General features: G+C 38.3%; 1 protein-coding gene across 1 annotated transcript in view; it reads right to left on the bottom strand.

The window, feature by feature from the left end:
- Positions 1 to 611: 611 nt before the first annotated feature.
- ETNK1 (ethanolamine kinase 1) overlaps positions 612 to 18,725 on the bottom strand; it is a 29,749-nt gene continuing 11,635 nt past the window's right edge. The window contains exons 5-8 of the mRNA XM_085049145.1: positions 12,428 to 12,511; positions 10,642 to 10,802; positions 8,591 to 8,664; positions 612 to 7,484 (exon numbers count right to left, since the gene is read on the bottom strand). Of these exons, the coding sequence (XP_084905271.1) occupies positions 7,412 to 7,484; positions 8,591 to 8,664; positions 10,642 to 10,802; positions 12,428 to 12,511 (392 nt within the window). The 3' untranslated portion in view covers positions 612 to 7,411. The remainder of the gene's footprint in view (positions 7,485 to 8,590; positions 8,665 to 10,641; positions 10,803 to 12,427; positions 12,512 to 18,725) is intronic.

The following is an 18,725-nucleotide window of genomic DNA, read 5'->3' as shown; positions in this document are numbered from 1 at the left end:
CCCAAAATCAGCTTTGTATCATTAAGGTTAAATGTGCTATTCTGAATTCACTCAGGAAGACTCCTAGGAATGCACACTTTATACAGCTAATATTGAAATACAATAGACATTGGGAGTCCACTACACATGCCATTGTTTTCCCCCCATTTTTTGTCTGTACTTTGCTTTTTATCTCAAGAACAATTAACCTATCCAGGACCAAATTTACTGGTGTGGCCTCAAAAAACCTCTTCATTACCTCCCATGGAAAACTTCAGTCTCTGCCAGAGCTTACCCTTACGGGGCATAAATTAAACTTCAGTGCAGCCCTAACTTTGCATGCTTTCCTCCTTTTCCTCAATGGCAGTCATCCCTCCTGACAGCCACATTCCGTCTCCCACATGAAATTTCAGCAGACAATGACCAAGCCAGTTTAATATGCAAAACTCTTAACAGTTCCCTTTGTTCAAGCCAAATTCTGGCTCAAAATATTTATTTTTAGCTGCATTGTCAATCCCAGAGAGAGGTATGCATTTGGACACGAGTCAAAAGCCTCTAAGAACTCTCAAGTATTCCATATCAAGAGTTTTCAAACCTGGGGAAAGCAAAATCATCACAGCATATGCTAACAGTGCAGTTAGAAACCAACTTTATTGTTGCAGTTTGAAATTATTTACACAATATAAATCTCTTTGAAAGGTACATTACTTCATTTAATCAGTGGTAGAAGGCCTTAGAATAGTTTCAATCACATTTAGCTCAAAAGAAATACACTTCACTCCAATGGATAAATGATGCACCTAAACGCCACAAGATACAAGGGGCATGGGGACTCTTTTGGGGGAGGACAGTGCTAGAGGGTGACAAAGGCTCTTTTATAAATTGACCTTAGGTTACTCACAGGACACAGGTGGACTCAAGTTGAAAAGAACACTGAAAAGTATGCAGTAACAAAGAAAATGACACAAAACGGAATATATTCCTAACATGCTGTGGCCCTGTGGTCTGCAAGTGTTCAAAGGGTTTTGGATGAAGAGGCTTGGACAGAACCAATGGCTCTAACCTGGAGTCACACCTCAGAAAGATTGGATACATTCTCAGTGCTGAGACTATTCAAAGCACTTGTGTACAAAGCAGCAGCATTAACTACTACACAGAGATACAACATGGTAAATGGAAACTTGCTACAAAAAAAAAAAAGTCTTTCACACACTGAAGACTGGACACATTTTCTGATCACACTTAAGAATTACTACTATCAAAAACTTAGAAACATTTACTTTTTTTCCAGTTCACACTGTCTTTTATGGCATTTTATACGATATTTTTCATGTTTCTCTTCCAAGGTCTTTTTCATCTTGTGTTTTGCATGGGTCTCCATGTGGGGAAAAAATACCAAAACCAATTAACAGAAAAAACACAGTTGCAATGCCACAAAAACAGGCTGGTGCAGAACCTAAAGTTATATCAGCATTTAGTGTCAGTTTTGCTAGATTTCAAGTAACTTGGTTTTCTTTCCTCTTCATTTCCATGAAGTTTCCCTCTGTGTCATCTCCCTATAAACATCAAATCAAAGGTCTTTGGGAAGTCCATGAACTAAATCCCACACCACAGGGAAATTGTGACAGAAGCCTGACAACTTCAGAAGGCTGCAGAAACAGTTTGAAACCCTGAACCAAAAATTTGGCTGTCTGGTGAAGCCTGGCCATCTGAGATCCCAGTGGTCTTCAGGGCCATCACAGACATTTCCCAGTAGTAATAAACCCTTTCTTAAACAATTTGGTACAGAGCACCACCTACACTATTAATTACACAGAAAAGCCCAACACACAATATGTAGCAAACTAATCAGCTACAAAGGTGCTTTCTTTTTTATAAATGATTTTTTGAACAGTCTCTTCTCTCTCTCCCCAGGTTGATTGGTTTCCTAATTACACAGTCTCTATAGATCAGACCAACTATAAAAGTCACTTAAAAAGAAAAAAAATAAGGAAATCAAACAATGCCTTTTCCAGTGCCTCAGCCCTTCACTTGGATGGAGCACCTCCTCACAACCAGCCTGTGCAAACATTTCACACTTTTTCCTTCCCACTGAAGGCCTCTAAACCACAAAGTCTGGTCTAATCCAACACATTCCATCTGGAATGGTGTGGTTTCTCACTGTTGAGAGCCCCTTTCATAAAAATCCTGTGTTTGGCTAACAGAACATCTGCCTTGCATGAGGTCAAAGCTCTTGGCTTTTCCTATCTTTCACGACTACTGAAAACAATTTTGCCACTCGCAGTCATAAGGAGGGAGGAAAAATCATCTGCAAGACTGTTCTATATCAGCCTTGCATTTCCTTTAGGGTCTGAAAAAATGCTTTCTGCTCCATTCCTTGATTAAAACCTGCCTGGTGTGGAAGATGACAGGAGACAGTTGCCAATTCCAGCAGTTCAGCAATCTTAGAACACAAGGAATAACACAAAACATGAACACAAGCACCACACAGCCACGTCAAACACAGCCAGGTAAGACATGGTCAACCTCCTCTGCAAACCACAGGAAGGACTGCCCCAAACCAGAGATCATAGTGCCACTGGGGTTTAAAACAAAGTTTTATGCAATCAAAAAAAGTTACTCAATTGTAAAATTTCTTTTGGTATGAGTAACAAAAGAGTATTTGTAAGCTTTAGTTAGCTACCAAAGACTTTAAAAAATTTGAACTTTATTCTGAAACAAATTTTACACCCTTTATAATTTGATCATCCTTAAACCATGAGAGTAAGCAAGCATGTCCAATACCTTGCTACACCAAAAACTTGAGTTTCCACGTGAATTACTTCCTTTTACTTACATTTACCAAGCCCATCCCTCCTCTTGACTAGTACTTCTTGGGTAAACTCACTTTGCAGGACCTTGGAAACTCAAAGTGTCACCACAGGTAAGGCTAACAAGTTGTACAAACTGCATCAAGATCAATTTGTCAGATGGAGAACAAGACTTGCACATCAGAATTTTCCAGCAGAGTTGTTAAACACACCAGTGAGAAGAATAAAGTAACAGCTTGAAGGACACTGGGGAGTTCAAAACAGACAATGAAAGGCAACAGTGATGAAACATAGTCAGGGAAAAAACTGTGCTTCATTATGTCTGTGTTTCCAAGGTAAAAGGCCTCTTCAGAAAGGGACTTGACACAGAAAAACTCTGATGAGAAGTCATGTACTGACAAAGAAGAATATAATTTTAGTCCAAAAGGATAGAGTGATGGCCATGCATGGAAAGGAAGATTTTATATTCATGTTTACCCTAAAAAAGTGGAGCTGTGGGCACAAGGAGGAGGGGGAGGTAATCACACACAGGGGAAACACCTCAGTCTGAAATATTCTAAGGGAGTTCCAATAATTCTAGTGTTGAGGTAAATGAATTGACAGAACTACTTGAGTGATCTGGGCATTCAGTACAAGCATTTACAAGGTTGCAGCTAATCCTATTATAAGGCTATAGCCACCAAAAGCATTTAAGTTGAGGGACTCCTATCACAACTACCTCAATCCGTGTCCCCATGAGAGCACACACTTCAGGAGTGCTTCAATCCAACACCCTTAGTTTAGAAGTCACCAGCATTCAAGAATGTATAGGACATTTTTGGAAGTTTAAATGCACAATTTCAACAGCTTTCCCTATCCCATAGGCACTGCATGTACCTCTGATACAGGGTTTGCCCTATTATTAGAACAGATTTTCTCTTAATCTAAGCACTGCATAAATTCCTTTATTCCCAGAATCATTCCCAAGAGCAAGATTTCAAAATAGCTAATGGGGGGGAAAAAAGACACTGGGTGTCCAAGGCTATAAATGGATATCTTAACATAAAAGTATTATGCTCTGTTATAAGTCAATTTAACAAAAGAAGTCCACACACAGAGTTAGATTTCTTCTTTACATCAAAATTTCTACAAAATAGGAGAGAATACAATGCAATACACAAGTCCATAAATGCAAGATACAGTACAATTCACACTAATTTACAAATGGTTATTTACACTGTTGTATATACATGTACAGTCAGACCTGGTTAATGCAAATTTGGTACGTCCTTTTAAAAAGCAAATCAACAAGTGTCAATGAAGGTATTTAAAATTATGTGACAAGAGACTAGTGACCATTCAGAAATCTTTAGTGCTTGGGTGACCTAAGAAATTAGGCCTGGATTAGCCAGATCCAACTGCAGAAATGAGAAGGAAAAAAAAAAAAACACAAAACCCACACTATTCTGCTTTACAAAAGCAACCAGGCCACTACGGTCTATTGACTTGATGCTATTTCTGCAAGAATGCCCAGACTAATAATCCTTTTTATATTTACAATATAGCTTTAACTACACCAAGAATTATTAATTTTGGCATTCATGCTCTTAGCTTAACATAAAGGCAACAGAGTATCTTCTTGGCAAGTCACAGTCAAAACTACTACAGGATGTTTCTAGAGCTCAGTCATTTTTTTTTGTCCTCCTTCAAATATCTTCTCGTTGCTATTAAAGAGACTGAGATAAATTAAGTGAAACAAGTACATGTTCTCTAGTACCTAACTTACATTCAGAATGTCCTGTATTCACAGTTTCAAGCTACCTTACCATCTGCAATGTGATACAAACTACTACTCCCAACTTAATGCATCTGTAGATATTCCTCAGGAAAAGAGGACATCCGAGTGCTACTGGCTCAAATGGATGTGGAACAAGGCTCAAGGTAACTGGCATTTCATTCTGGGAGATGTTTTAATGTATTTCCTCAGAGCTGATCACAAATGGGTTTAACCTGCACTTGTCTTGAGAGAAAGCTGACACAGAGCAGTGTTGAAGCATGTAAAGTGAATTCCAAGGTGCAAAATGAAAGCCTTGACCAGTACTGCAAAGTCAGCCACTGTAACCTGTGACAGTCCTTGTGCTCCTTCAAAGTGGCTCAGGAAACGCTTGGAGTATTTACTACCTGCTTCAAAGTGCTTTTACGGGATTCACTCCACAAGGATGAGATTGAGCTGCACTCAGGAAAAGCTTTGGTTCTGTGGAAGCAAACTTCCACTCCTGCAGTTATTGCTACTTGAGCTATACGAACAAAAATACTACTGACAAAAATTACAGTAAATCCAAACCTAAGTAGTACTGGTACCTGAAAAGGGAATGTGTTTTGCCAGCCATTGGGAAACTTAGGATCTGTCAAGTGTTGGATTTCCCAAGACCAAATGAACTTCACAGCCTTCTTTCAAAATATTTCACAAATACAAAGCAACAACTGGCAGAAATAAAGCCACTGCTTGGAAGAAAATAGTAACAAAGAGTTCCAAAATCTTTAGCAATCTTAGTTCCAAGCACATCTTGCTGAACTTAAAGGAAATACAAGACGGCAGGGTATTATTCATTATATGTCAATAAAGTCCATAGGGAGAAAGTACAGAAGATTAAGGTCTTCAGTGCCTTCATGAGCTCTAGCAACATCCTTGATAACTGCTACAAAGTAAATTATAAATGTCTTTTAGCTATTTGTTTCAAATCAAAGAAAGTTTGTCCAGTATAGTAGCCTCCAGCTAATAAAAATGGTTACCTCATTCAAGTTACAAAAAAATCCCAGTTCTCCCATTTGTATAAAGATTTTTAAGGTTTTGACTGAATTAAAAGACAATGGAAACATTCAGAGATGAATATAAACAAGAGGAAAAACAAATCTAAACCATGCTTTTGTAAAGTAACAGAATGCCATTGGAAATGGTCTTTAACGGTGAAGATTTTTCATTCACATGAATTTTCTTTGTCCTGAATCACTCCAAGCTTTTGTAAAGCACATATGTATGCACGTGTGTACACACAATACACACATACACACACTGCCATGTGCCATATAAAGCAATTTTGAATAAATATCTTTGCTGGAGTCTGTACAACAGACTCCCCACAATATTTACTCCTCAGGTAAGTTTGTGTTTGCACGTGTTCATGCACACGCACAGACTTTGTACACGTGGGCACTTATGTGACCAAAGTGCAAAGTTTTTCAGAGTATCATCAAGAGTCAACTTCATGCCTGCCTTGCCCCAGACTGCATTGTTGGGCTTGAGTTTTCTGCTGTGGCTTCCTTGCCCTCTCCTGCACCCCAATCCCACCCCCCCCCCCTTTCAGATTAAAGCCTCTTTTCCACACAAACTTATACATGGTTCCATTAAGTAAACATATTTTTTCAGTTCACATTTTGTAATCCAGACCATTCTTGGTATAATAGCTTTAAGAAAAAGTATGTGTGATGATCAAAGCCTCACTGCTCAAGTCATACACTTTTCCATACTGTCCTTCAGACCGGAGGCTCTGAAAAGCAATTTGCTGACAGGAAAAAAGAACCACCAGACACACCAGAATCTGCACAACTACAGGACCAGGCATTTAAGACTTAGGAGTCCAAGGTTAGAAGATGACAAAGCAGAAAGCTGTCATCAAGACAGGAACTGTAAACCTGTGTTTTGCTCCCCAGAGCAACAGGATCTCTGCTCTCCTATCTGCAGTCCAACCATCCATTCTGCTGCCACTGGAGCACAACAGAGACACACACCAGAATAGTGTTCAAATTTAGAACCAAGCTGCAAAAAGGAGGAGAGATATGGAATAGTGGTCTTTTGATTGTAAGAGTACACTTAATAAACAAGCAGCTTTCCCATGGAAGTTAGGGATGGCAGGTTGCCCACCTAACACCAGTGATTGGTACAATATCCTCTGAGAATCCTGTGGCCACAGAACTTGAACATTTCTACAGCTCAGTCAAGAAGGAAAAAAAAACATCAAAATGTTTTTACCATTTCAGCAAGCTGCTTGATTCTTGTGCAAAAGAAAAAGTACCATCATATGGAAAGCCACCTTAAAAAAAAAAGGGAAAAACAAAGATCATCCTAACCCTTCTCCCTAGTTACACCATCCTAGAGATCTCACAGGTCTATTGTCACTCCTTTTGCTCATGGGCATCTAAAAGAAAAATTGTCTCTGACATGTCTTCTTTAGCATAAGATAATGCAACTTCAATAAAATAAGTTGTTAAGTGAATCCTTTGGAACAACTTCACTGTCTGCACCCAACTTTAACCAAAACTGATGAAAGCAGCAATGGAATCATGTTAAACTTATAATAAATAATTCACATACAACATATGTTAAATTACAAAGAAGGATTAAATTGCCATGTCTACAACTTTTTATAGATTTAGCAAGTTTCTAATCCGTTTTATATCAACAGCAGTACGTATGCTCTTCATATTAAATTTAACATTGAACTGTTTAGAGGCATTATTTATAAAGCAAGAACCACCAAGTGAGCATTACAGCACTTCAACAAATGTTTAGCTTTTTTTCCAGTAACTGTTCTCAGAAAAGATTCAGGGGTTGTCTATCCACTTGGTCAGAGTCCTCCTCTTCATTACTCAGGAAGAGTTAACGTCATGACCTCCAGTTTCATTTTGAAATACTGGTTAAACCGAACAATTGCATACCTGGTCAAAGGGAGAGAGACATTCCAAGTTAGGAACAGCTAACTCCTCACACTGCAACAGCCATGCTCAGTAGGACTAGTCAAAATTCCACTGACCCCAGGACCCTGTTTCCAAAAATCAACCCTTAGCTGCCAAAGGAAGAAATTAAGGACAGAGCAATGATAGTAATGACAGTACCTCTTCTCCAGCACCCCCCACTCCCAGCTGGCAAAACAGATGTTGCTCCAGGACTATCAAAGGTAGTGTTTAATCGTTCTTAATGGGCTGTCTGACAACTGCAATGCCACAGAAATTCCATCTTCATGATTAAAACAAACTTGCCAAAGCTGACAAGTTTTTGGGGCTTATCACTGGTGTTTTCACCCCACCTAGTGGTGACTGCCCGGTACTGCGGGCTGAGATAACCAGGAAGCCACATGGGCCTTATTTACAAAAATGGCATAATTAAGCCCAGTAAATTGGCTTACTCAGAGCAAAAAGTTCTGAAGTGGGACCTTTTACCAGAAAAAATTATGACTTGTATCACCTCACTCAGCCCCCAAAGGAGAAATCAATTCCTCTGCTTGTTTACCATGAAAGATATTTTTAAAAGGTCCAAGACAGAGGTATCTACCTGAAACAGAACTTAACATTCACTGGTGGTACAAAGACTCCTGAAAACAAGAATAGGGGCTTCCAGATCAACACTCCATGCAATAAGAAATTAAGCTCTTTTGTACTATATCTTTGACTCTTGCTGTTGGAAATGTAGGTCTTGCATCTGACAGACAACACATCTCACTGACTGACCAACTTGGTCTTTATTATGGCTTTGTCTCCCTGACAAAAAGTACTTAATGCCCAAAGCCATTAAGTTCCTTGCCTGTTAAACCACCTGCTTTAGCCCAGGGACATACAGTTTAGAGAACTTCCAGCAACAAAAAGCACTGGCAGAGAGCTTGTACTGTCTTGCTTTCCCTTAAAAATGAAGAGTATTATTGTATGATCACCTAGATCAGGTCTGGGGCTCAGATCTGTTTCTGATAGCTGGGCAGTTGGACTCAGTGGCCCCACAGGTCCCTTCCACCCTCCAGGATTCCATGGCTATACATGGCAAGCACACTTACCCTAGAAAATCAAAGTCAATGGTGGAATATTTGGCTTGAATTAGAGCCCACAATCCCCAAAAGAAGTGGGAAGCCTGAAAGAAAAAAAATTAGGCAGCCAAAAATTAACCTTATCTCAAATCTAGCATGTAAACATCTTTTCACATAGAGATATAACTTTATCTATAAGAGAACACTCAAAAGCCAATCTTTTTGTGATGCTATTTGATCTCTTTACCAAACAGATTCATAAATAGTATTATGGAATAATTACTGGCAATCAGAGGAGGAAATCCATTGGACTCTAACTCCCCATGTGCCATTTTCAAGAAAAATGGTGTTGCATTTATAAAATATGTCAGCTATTAAGTAGATTGTTGTGTGACTATATACACCATGATAAAAATGCACAGAAATGTAGCTACCACCTCTAATGCTGCTAATTAAATTTCTATTTTTCCACATGTATTGAACTCTGGTGCAAACAGGAAATTCCTTTTCAATCTTCAATTACACCCCTAGATCTCTATAATTACACTCACTCACTTACACTGCTGACTTGGACAAAAAGATATCTAACGCTCTAAGAAAACCTCAAATTCCTCAGCATTTACACAAATTTCTCATCTGTCCAAACTTCCTTCTACTAGGAGTCCAGAGAAGCAGTCTGGAGGCCTCTGTTCACTCTCAGGCAGAAAGTATGTACTATATTAATGAGATGATTGCTAATACACTTCAATATCAACAGGTAATGGCCATAAGCTGGGCAGTGTCCTTGTGGAAGACATTTCTGGACACCCAGGTTACAAGTGACAGACTTTGAACTTCAGCAAATGACTGCTTATATTAATTACTTAATAATGTAATAATTATTAAATGGCTTCCTGAACCTTGCATGTAATGTTTGACCAGGAATTCAGAAGACATCCATGGAGACTCCTGAAAACACCTCAAAACAGCACCTAATCTGGGTCCATGTGGATCTTGTACCTCTGATTCTGATAACTTTGCCAGAGAGCTGCAGTTCAGCATTTGCCATCAGCATCCATTAACTTCATGTCAAGTTTTCCCCTAACAAAGCTTCCCACATGACCTGACAAGAGTCACACAGTGTTTGTGCATCATGGGTGGTCATAGGCAAGTCCTGAGCTGTTCTCTAAACACAGCTCTAGCCTCTTAAACATTACTGTGACTGTTGTTTAAAACTGACAAAACAATGCTATATATTTTCAAACAGACCACCAGCCTGCTTAATTGCAGCTCTAATTTCCCTAAATGAGTGGGACAGCTGAATTTAACAGCAACAACTGACATTTTAAAAGAATAGCAGCACACAAACTGCTGTTTTTAAAGCTTGGTTAATAATCACCTTCCTGTTAACTATACTTCCTCACTGCAACCAGTAGCTTTGGCCAGAAACCTGAAGGTATTACAGTAACAGAGGTGTGCTTGAATTAGCAGGAAAGAGGACTAAAATCAGACTAAAGTGGCTACTTTAGCCTTAGTCCTTCTACAAATAGCTGGGCATGTTATTCTTCAGGAGAAAAAAAAATACCAGCATTTCTGCTGTAACATTGTCTGTCACACCATCTAGGCAAAACAAGATCAGCAAGAGATTCTAGAGTGACCTATTTATCTGCTAAAGAAAATATAAGTAAAATCAAAATATTCTAGTTTAACAGAATTTTATCATCTTATTTAAAATAAAGCCATTCTAAAATGGCTTCTAAAGTTCACAGGTCCTCATGAAGTACTACCTTGCTCTTCTGTCTTCTTACCATTACAAGCAGAATTTCAAAGGCCCACCATAAGCTGTGGCCAACTTAAACTTGCCAGACCAATAAACAGCCAGCAGAAATCCTCACTCAAAGCTCATCTCCTCATTTTCTGAATGAGAATTTTGAACATGCAACAGAGAAGCAAGTTTCCATAGAACAGCAAAGTTTTACTTCTTATGGAAGTTTTCTTTACATGCCACAACACTCAAATGAAAATAGCAACTAGATTTGTTCAAAGAGTTTCAGGTTTCTCTGCATCATTTAACATATTCTAATCAAGTGTTTGCTACTTACCAGTGCAAACTGATTGACTTGGACATACAGAACTTCAACTTCTTTGTCACTAACTTCTGTGCCAAATCCTTTATATTCTTTGTAGGCCTCAAGGTAAGATCTCAGCCACTGTTCCTGTAATTTTCTGTTAGGATAAAGGCTGTAGTCTACCTCATTTACTCCTAAGAAAAGAAAGGAATACTATTAGTACTTTATGTTGCATAAAAAGACCATTAGAAACACTTTAGTACTACCATTAGTAGTCCATTACTGTACCCCTTCCCAGCCCAATACACAGACACAGATTGATGTGGACAAATATCCACATTTTTACTTTGACCTGACTTTATCAATTACATGCTGTCAACATTTGCCCACATACAAATCAGAGTGTTCCACATTACAAATTTATGTTTCCAGCCAGATAGAGTCTGCCTATATGCTGGGATTCAACAACCTGGGCTTTGAGAAAAGCTTTAAGAAAAGGTACTTGCATTACAAAACAAAAAGCCTCACAAAGACCAAATATTACATATTTTGTAGGAAAAGGGACTTGTAGGCCACAATATCCCAAGCTGAATCCATATATGCTTATCTAGTTATCACTAAGCTCACGTCTGAAGAAACCTTAGGAGTCTGCCTCTCTCCTCCACAGGGCATTGGTAGACTTAGGAGCCCACAACCCATTTTTATCCTATTTTTCTTCCTGGACTGGAAATGCCTGGTCACAGGCTATAGGGAGCCTGCCAGGAGTCCCAAACCTGGATCACAGTTCACTCCCATTATCACTCCCAGGGCCTTTGGGAATTCTCATTAATTCTTATATTATGGACATCGCAATCCCCTAGCACCTAAACTTTTGTGTGTCAGATCCACAAAATTTTGCTTCAAAAAATTCACATTTTTACTGGATAGACAGTGAATAACAGTGAAGAACTGTTTTTCATAGGCAAAAAAAATGTATTTGTGCATTTATTCTTCTTACTGATGTAGTCACATTTCAGAAATGCAAGATGAAAAATCAAAAGCTTTCAAATATATTTCGTGAAAGAATTTAACTTGCTTTCCAAATGTTTAACCAGTTACACAACTTGAATTACCAAGTATACTCACTATTTTTTTTGAGTTATCTAAAATTAACATTGTGAAGCAACTGGTAGACTAAGGCTCTTCATTTCAATATATTGTGCTTTCCATCTGCACTAATCATTATGTATGTTTTCCCTGCTGCCCCATGCTCTGAAATAATACAGCATACCCTTGAGGTCATTTCTCCCTTATGGAGTAAGTGGAATGGGCATTCACTGTAAAAAAAATTGAACTAGTTAATAAATGAATCTAAAAACACCTTATTCCTAAAATCCCACCTTTTTCCCATGGCACAGTCATAACCTTTATTTCTCATTTTAGGACCGGCCAAGTACTTAGTGCACACATTCAAAACTATCAAAAAAACCACACAGAATATTGTCAATATACACCTCAGTGTGACATCCACAGTATTTCACTGCAGTGGGCTGTGTCTGCTGCGCCACTTCACAGAAGGACAGGGTGAAAGCTGTGGGTTCTGTACTTATCCAATTCTATCAGAATTTAGGATATGATGTTTCCATTTCTGGCTTAGAAGACCTGCAAAGGAAGGGCATAACTGGCCTACAAAATGAGCCATCAACATATTCTGATACCATGAGCTGACAGCTGTAAATGTCTAACTAGATATATGAAGAAAAAGAGAAGGTGCAAGAATGCATTTGTTGGGGTTTTTAATAAAACCAGTCCACTTTTACCTCAGAAACCCAATTCTTACCTGCAAATTCATTGAAGTGATTTCCAATGTCATAAGCCAGGTAGTTGTACCCAGAGTACTCATAGTCTATGAACTGTACATCACCTGTGTGAGAGACAACAGCAGCACCATCAGAGTCCAGCTCAAATCAAGTCACAGCCCTAGTCCTTTGGTGTCCTTTGAAGATTTTGGGGGAAAACAAAACCAGACCACACACCCATCCTGTACTCAGTTGTGTGCACTCAAACATTCCAGGGTAAGGCTGTGATTTCTACAATATATTTAAGGGTAAATACTCATTCAGGAAGCTTTCAATTCAGAGCTTACAATTCTCTCTGTTGCAAGTCTGAGTAGGAGAATTTCAATTTTAACTTCTACCACATGAGGGCCTCCCTTACCCTCAAAATGAGAAGTACAGTAGTATAGTCTTTATTTAAACTTTATGTAGAAATAGCAGATCAATTTTTCCCTGACTTAAAAAATAACAGTCCTGTTTATTCCCACAGAAATGTGCAGCCACAGTGGACTAACACATTGCAACATGCTGATACTTCCTGCTTCCTCAACCACTCTTACAAAGCAAGACTATTCTTAATTGTTGCTTTTTTTAGCTGGCTTAAACTAGTCTCAAGAAATCATCAGACAACCCTAAGGTCCTCAAAGCTATCAAACCAAGTAGCATTGTGTAAACAAGGGCTGATAAAGCAGCAAAACAGCCCCAAATGTCTCCAAATTGTGTTTAGCTGCAGTGAAGTTGGGGAAAATGCTTCACTCCATGTAATACAGCATTGCAGCTGCTCAAGAATGCCTACAGCATATAAAACAGTCAAAATGTTAACGAGAGGGATTAGGGAAAGCTAGAGCTCTTGTACTTTAAGGGAAACCAGTAAAATGACTCAAAACATCAGAAAAGGAAGCAATGGGTTACATAAGATCTGTTTGCACTGGAACCTTAAAAAGTAAAACCTTACATTTCTGACATTGCTATACTGAAATGGGCAATTTTCACAGTTGCACCTTTCTCCCACTCTACACTTTTTTTATTACTAGCTGCATATTTAACAAAAACATTCTATTACAATGAACAATCTTAACATGACTTAAAAGTCTAGGTTAAAAAGAAAAATCAAGAACAATGTTAAAATTAAGTACATTATATATCTATTTGCTAGACTAAGGATTTTAAGTTCCTAATGCACTATCTCCTTGATATTGAGGAATATTGTACATCTCAAATACAATAGTTTCACCAATGTCCTGACCAAGTTAGCACAGAAGAAATTTGTTAGAAGTGCTCTTTCCTATGCACTTCATTTTCACCATACTTGAACTACTACCACAATCATGTTTTCCAGGTGGACAATCTTTTTGTGGAAGCACTTACCATGGAAATTAAGCTCTACGACAAATATAATCACAGACTCACAAATCCTCCAAGTCTGAATTCACCCTTACTTCCACTGAAAGAGAGGACTGCTTACCAAGGTTATGATGTTAAATCTTTTAGCTCTAACAAACCAACAGCTCTGCAAGGTCCTTCCAGGAAATTCTGTTGGCAGTGGAAAAATGGAAGTTCTCTAGAGCTTTGAAGGGGCAAATCTTACAGCAGCTGCAGGCAAGATCCTATTGTCACAGATGAACTTGTGTCTGACTGGCAGATTCACAGGCTCACTCTTCCCACTGGTTCTCCAGTGCTGCTTTTCAAAACAGACACCTCTGCAGTTACAAGCCAGTTAAGACCTCAACCCTGGCTAACATTCTGCTACACAACTGATCTTCTGAACCCCTTCTGCCCCCCAAACATTTAATATTGCTTGTGTTAGGAGGAGTTTTTTTTCTTCCTTCCTCACATAAAATCCAAACACAGCAGGTAAAAGTCTGCTAGTAAAATATGGACATAAAATACTTTAAATTTTTCATGTGCAGATTTCACCTAGAACATCCCTATGTGCCATCATGAATTTTTAATTGCAGCTAACATTTAAAAAAAACTTACTTCCGCATATAAATAATATTACATACAAGCAGAAACTGAAGCTAACAGGATATGGGTGGGGCTGTTACTAGGCACTGTCCTCACAAAGCAGGAACAAGGGCATACCCAGCCTGCAGCAGATAGAAAACTTGGCAAACTCACATTTGGTAAGACAAAAGTTCAAAGTGAAAAAGCCTTGCATTTATACTGATCCATTTCAAGCTCATGCTGCTACTGTGAAACCCAACCCTTAAGTTAATTTTTGCATGAAGGCTCAAACTAAAGATGCACAGCTCTTCCTGTGGAACTGAAAGAAAGCAAAAACTTTAAAGTTTGCTGCTTCACAAATGTGCAACAGATACATGTACTTCTGTGTATACACACATACATCTACCCTGCTTCAGAAAAAGCAGAAGGGAGTTTGCAGTAATTGCTCAAATAATCATTGTATTAGAAGTTACTTTTAAGATTTACTGCAGTTCAAATGAAAAAGCCACTTCTAAAAGGTATGGCTTACATTGGTGGTTTAGCAGGTAGCTGTTGTTTCAAGGTTTCAAAAGGTATCCACAATTTGTGCATCACATCAATATCCCTGGGAGCAGGCAGAACCAACAAGAGACATTGGTCTAAGTGTATTTGTGCTTCATTGAAGTGAGAGACAACTTAAGAATAAGCTCTGCCACCTTTCTGGAGAAGCTACTGCTATTGATAGGAACAGGCATGTCAAGAGTGTGGAACATTTCAAGTCTAAACTCATTCCTTTTTTCCAGGCATTTGCTAGTGCAGACAACATGCAACATACTCCACAAAAACCACAGTAAGATACAGAATGGAATTCATGTTGTATTCCATACCCCAGATCTTGATTTTCAACAAATCAAGTAGTAACCAGCATAGCATCTGCTATATCTCCTGAGGGTTCTGAAATGCAGGAGGTGAGGACACCTCTTTTTCCAGCTGCTTGTCCTGTTTCATGGCTTAATAGGGAAAGCACTTCCCCTGTGCAAGTGCTGGCTGCAGTTACCACAGCTGAATGGTGTGTCCTGAGCTCTGTCCCATCCTGCTCATCAGCTGAGCCACTAGAAAGCAGCTTCAAAGACAAGGATCTGTGCTAGCAACATACTTGAAAACTTGCAAACAGGTCACACACCCAAAGGATAATTTTAGCTATAAACACCCAAAAGAGCTCTGCAAAACAAAACAGGTTTTTAGATCAAAACCAGAAGCCTTAAACATACCTCAGTCTTCAGAAGCACTGAGCACCCACAGACTCCTACCAAAGATCATAGAAAACATTGGGTAGGCAGAGGGAATAAACAGAACAAAACTATCCATCTACCTACACACTTAACTTCCTGCCAACTGATTTTCATATATTCAAAAAGCACATACAGAAACAAAAGATTTGTGATACTTGATCTTGTTGAATGGCAAGTATTTGAATACTCTTAAAACATAAGGTATTTTTGGAAATTCCCAGGTCACGTTGGAAAAAAAGAAACCAAAACCCAAACAAATTTAGGAGCATCAGAACACAAGGTCTACAAATAAGGAGTATCAAGCTTCAAGCATATTTTGAGAATTCTTGATGTCAAAACTGCAATTAAAAGCAACGTGAAGCTCCAAGCTATATCCTTCAAAGGGTAGATGACAGTGATAATTGTCAGTTACGTAAAGTAACACTTGCAGGTTTTCATATCCTGAGTGACTGAGAATGGACATTAACAAAACAGCAAGAGGCAGAGTTCTCTCAACCACAGCAGGAACTAATTCAAATCAGATGAGCGAAACTCCATTAAATGAAGTTAGCACTCAACATGCTCTTCCAGGCTCATAAATAAAAGTTAAGGACAGGAGACTGATTTTTCTTAAAAGCAGTATGTGGCATGACTATGATTTTTCTTTCAAGTCTGAAAACTTAATGTGAATTTAATGCAGAGTTACAAGTCTAAGGCAAAGCTCAGGAACAAGCCATAATTTTTCTAACTGCATTGGACACAAGTTCTAATATGTCCTGCTACTTTGTAGTTTAAACACACACCCACACATCCCCCCCATTACCAAATGTGCAAATTAAGCATTCACAAAACAAATGATAAATAGAGTATTACTCAAACAAATTCAGTTTTTGTTTGTGCCAGCTTCTGAAAAGCCAGACAATACTACCAGCTTTGCACAAATTTTACTGAGGAGCAAAGAAAAAATAAGGTAGTTAATCTAGAAAGTCAATTCTCTCTTGTTTTCAGTTGAGGGTCACCAAGGTTTTTTGGATACACAGTAGCCTTTCTAGATGGAAGAGTGAATTTAGTCAGACTACTGCATTCATCAAAGCTGTTAACTACCTTCAGACACTTTGATGCCATTCCAAGCGAAGCTCGTGTTGAAAGAGATTCTATTTCATGCTCTTGCAAAAAAACAAAAATAGCAATAAAAGCTTTTGCTCTGCTAAACACAATCCCAGTTATACATGTTTCTTTACAGTTAAAGCTGAGCTTCCAGTTTATGCTCCGTAAAAAGTGTGCTATAAAGAAGAGCTTTTAAACGACAAACATCCTTTCTACAGACAGCATTGAGGTTTGGTTACTATGAAAGTGGTTCTTGCTGTATCCAGATTGCACAAGTTTTACCACACAGTACATATAGAACACTCAAACACAAGTTTAATTTACTTCATATTTCCAACTGTTTCCCCCAGCTGCTTACAGCTTGCTTGAAGCCTAAGTATTTTACACACCTCCCTCCTCCCCACCCTGTCCCCAAACTCTAAACACTCACACACTTGTTATTGTAGGATTGCTCACAAGTGATGCACTGCTGGCATTGTTTTTTTCCTCCATTCTGTTTATAAAAAAGAAAAGCACACAGCATTTGTTTCTCAATTAGGAGCTTCAAGCCTATGGACCATGACAGCAAACCTTTTAAAGGAATTTCTCAGATTTCTGTCTTTTTGTTGCATGGTTCTATTATGAAAAGTGACTATAAAAATTACTTTTACCTGGGTGGGTCTGCTCTGGAATGCTAAAACTCCAGGTAGTTTCAGCACTAAAAAAACCCACACGGTAAAAATAGATTTATTTTTGGTACTATAGTATCACAACTCCAAGTGTGTAAGACCACACATCTGGTTTTTTTGTACACCTTTCATGCTTTCCCCTCTTTTTCTTTTTAAGCAGAACTATAATCCATCACTGAAACTCAGTAAAACCACTCAAGCTTGGTACTAAGTTCATAGAACTTAAAATTTCCATTAATAGCATTGTTAGGGTGCACATCCATATGTATGTACACACCTATGTAACTAAAAGTACTAGCAATTACCTTCAAAGGTGGTATTACTCAGAGGAAAACTTGTATACAAACCACCAAAAAGTTTATTTCCTCAACTGACATGGCAATGAAGAAACGACACAGAATTCACATGTGATGCAGAAATGTGTTATCACATACAGCCAATTTTCATACTAGAACCAGCTCCAGCTTGGTTTTGTTATTTTTTTTCTTTAGTCAAAGAATAGTTAATAGGTCAAAGATCAATAATAACTGATGGCTTCAGCTCCATTCAGTTATTTACTTCACTTATTTTGGGCTTACATACCACCAATCTTACCCAACCAGCACAAAAATATGCAGCTACTAGAAGGAACACATCATCCTTACTTCAAAAGAAAACCTTGTAATCTGATTTGTTTGTTGTCTTTAGCTGAGCCCAGCAATTTGAAATGGGAGGAAAATTGTGCATTTTTACTGCACAATGGCCATTTTAGTGGCACAAGTTTGCCTTGTTTGTTTTAATACTTGCTTGATTCACTTAGTAACTGAACCTCAAACCACTAAAATCAATAAGCTGTGGGTTTATATGGAAGCTTTAACAGATCTTAGTAACAAACTAAGAGTTAAATGTACTGTAATAGAAAAAAGTAATTCATCTTTGCCAAGAAGTGTGCTGCCTACAAGGGTTTAAACAAAGCATGTATTTACAAAAGAAATCTTTTAATATGTCTGTGTACCTCATCATGCAGAAAACAAATTGAGCTACTGAATGTAGCAGTAAACATCACTAAGACACTTCATTATGAAAGGGTATTCCCCACCATCACAAACCAGAACAAAACACATTACAGGAGACAATTTTCATGTTATTTTCTATACCTGCATGATTTTCTTTTCTTCCTAAGAGCTTTATACAGCCAGAACAGAATTAACATGCAGTTACACACTTTGAAGCCCATACAGGCAAACTGGGGATTAACAAATTCATTAGTTCATTAACACAAAGCAAGGAACACTGATTTCCTTCCTCTGTACAGTAACACACTGATGAGAATTAAGTAATTAAGAACAGTA

Source organism: Lichenostomus cassidix, chromosome 1Aa, assembly GCF_008360975.1.
Source record: "Lichenostomus cassidix isolate B80296 chromosome 1Aa, HeHo_3.0, whole genome shotgun sequence".
In the NCBI taxonomy this organism is placed as follows: Eukaryota; Metazoa; Chordata; class Aves; order Passeriformes; family Meliphagidae; genus Lichenostomus; species Lichenostomus cassidix.
The sequence above is the reverse complement of the archived record's forward strand: the minus strand, read 5'-3'. Positions and strand labels throughout refer to the sequence as shown.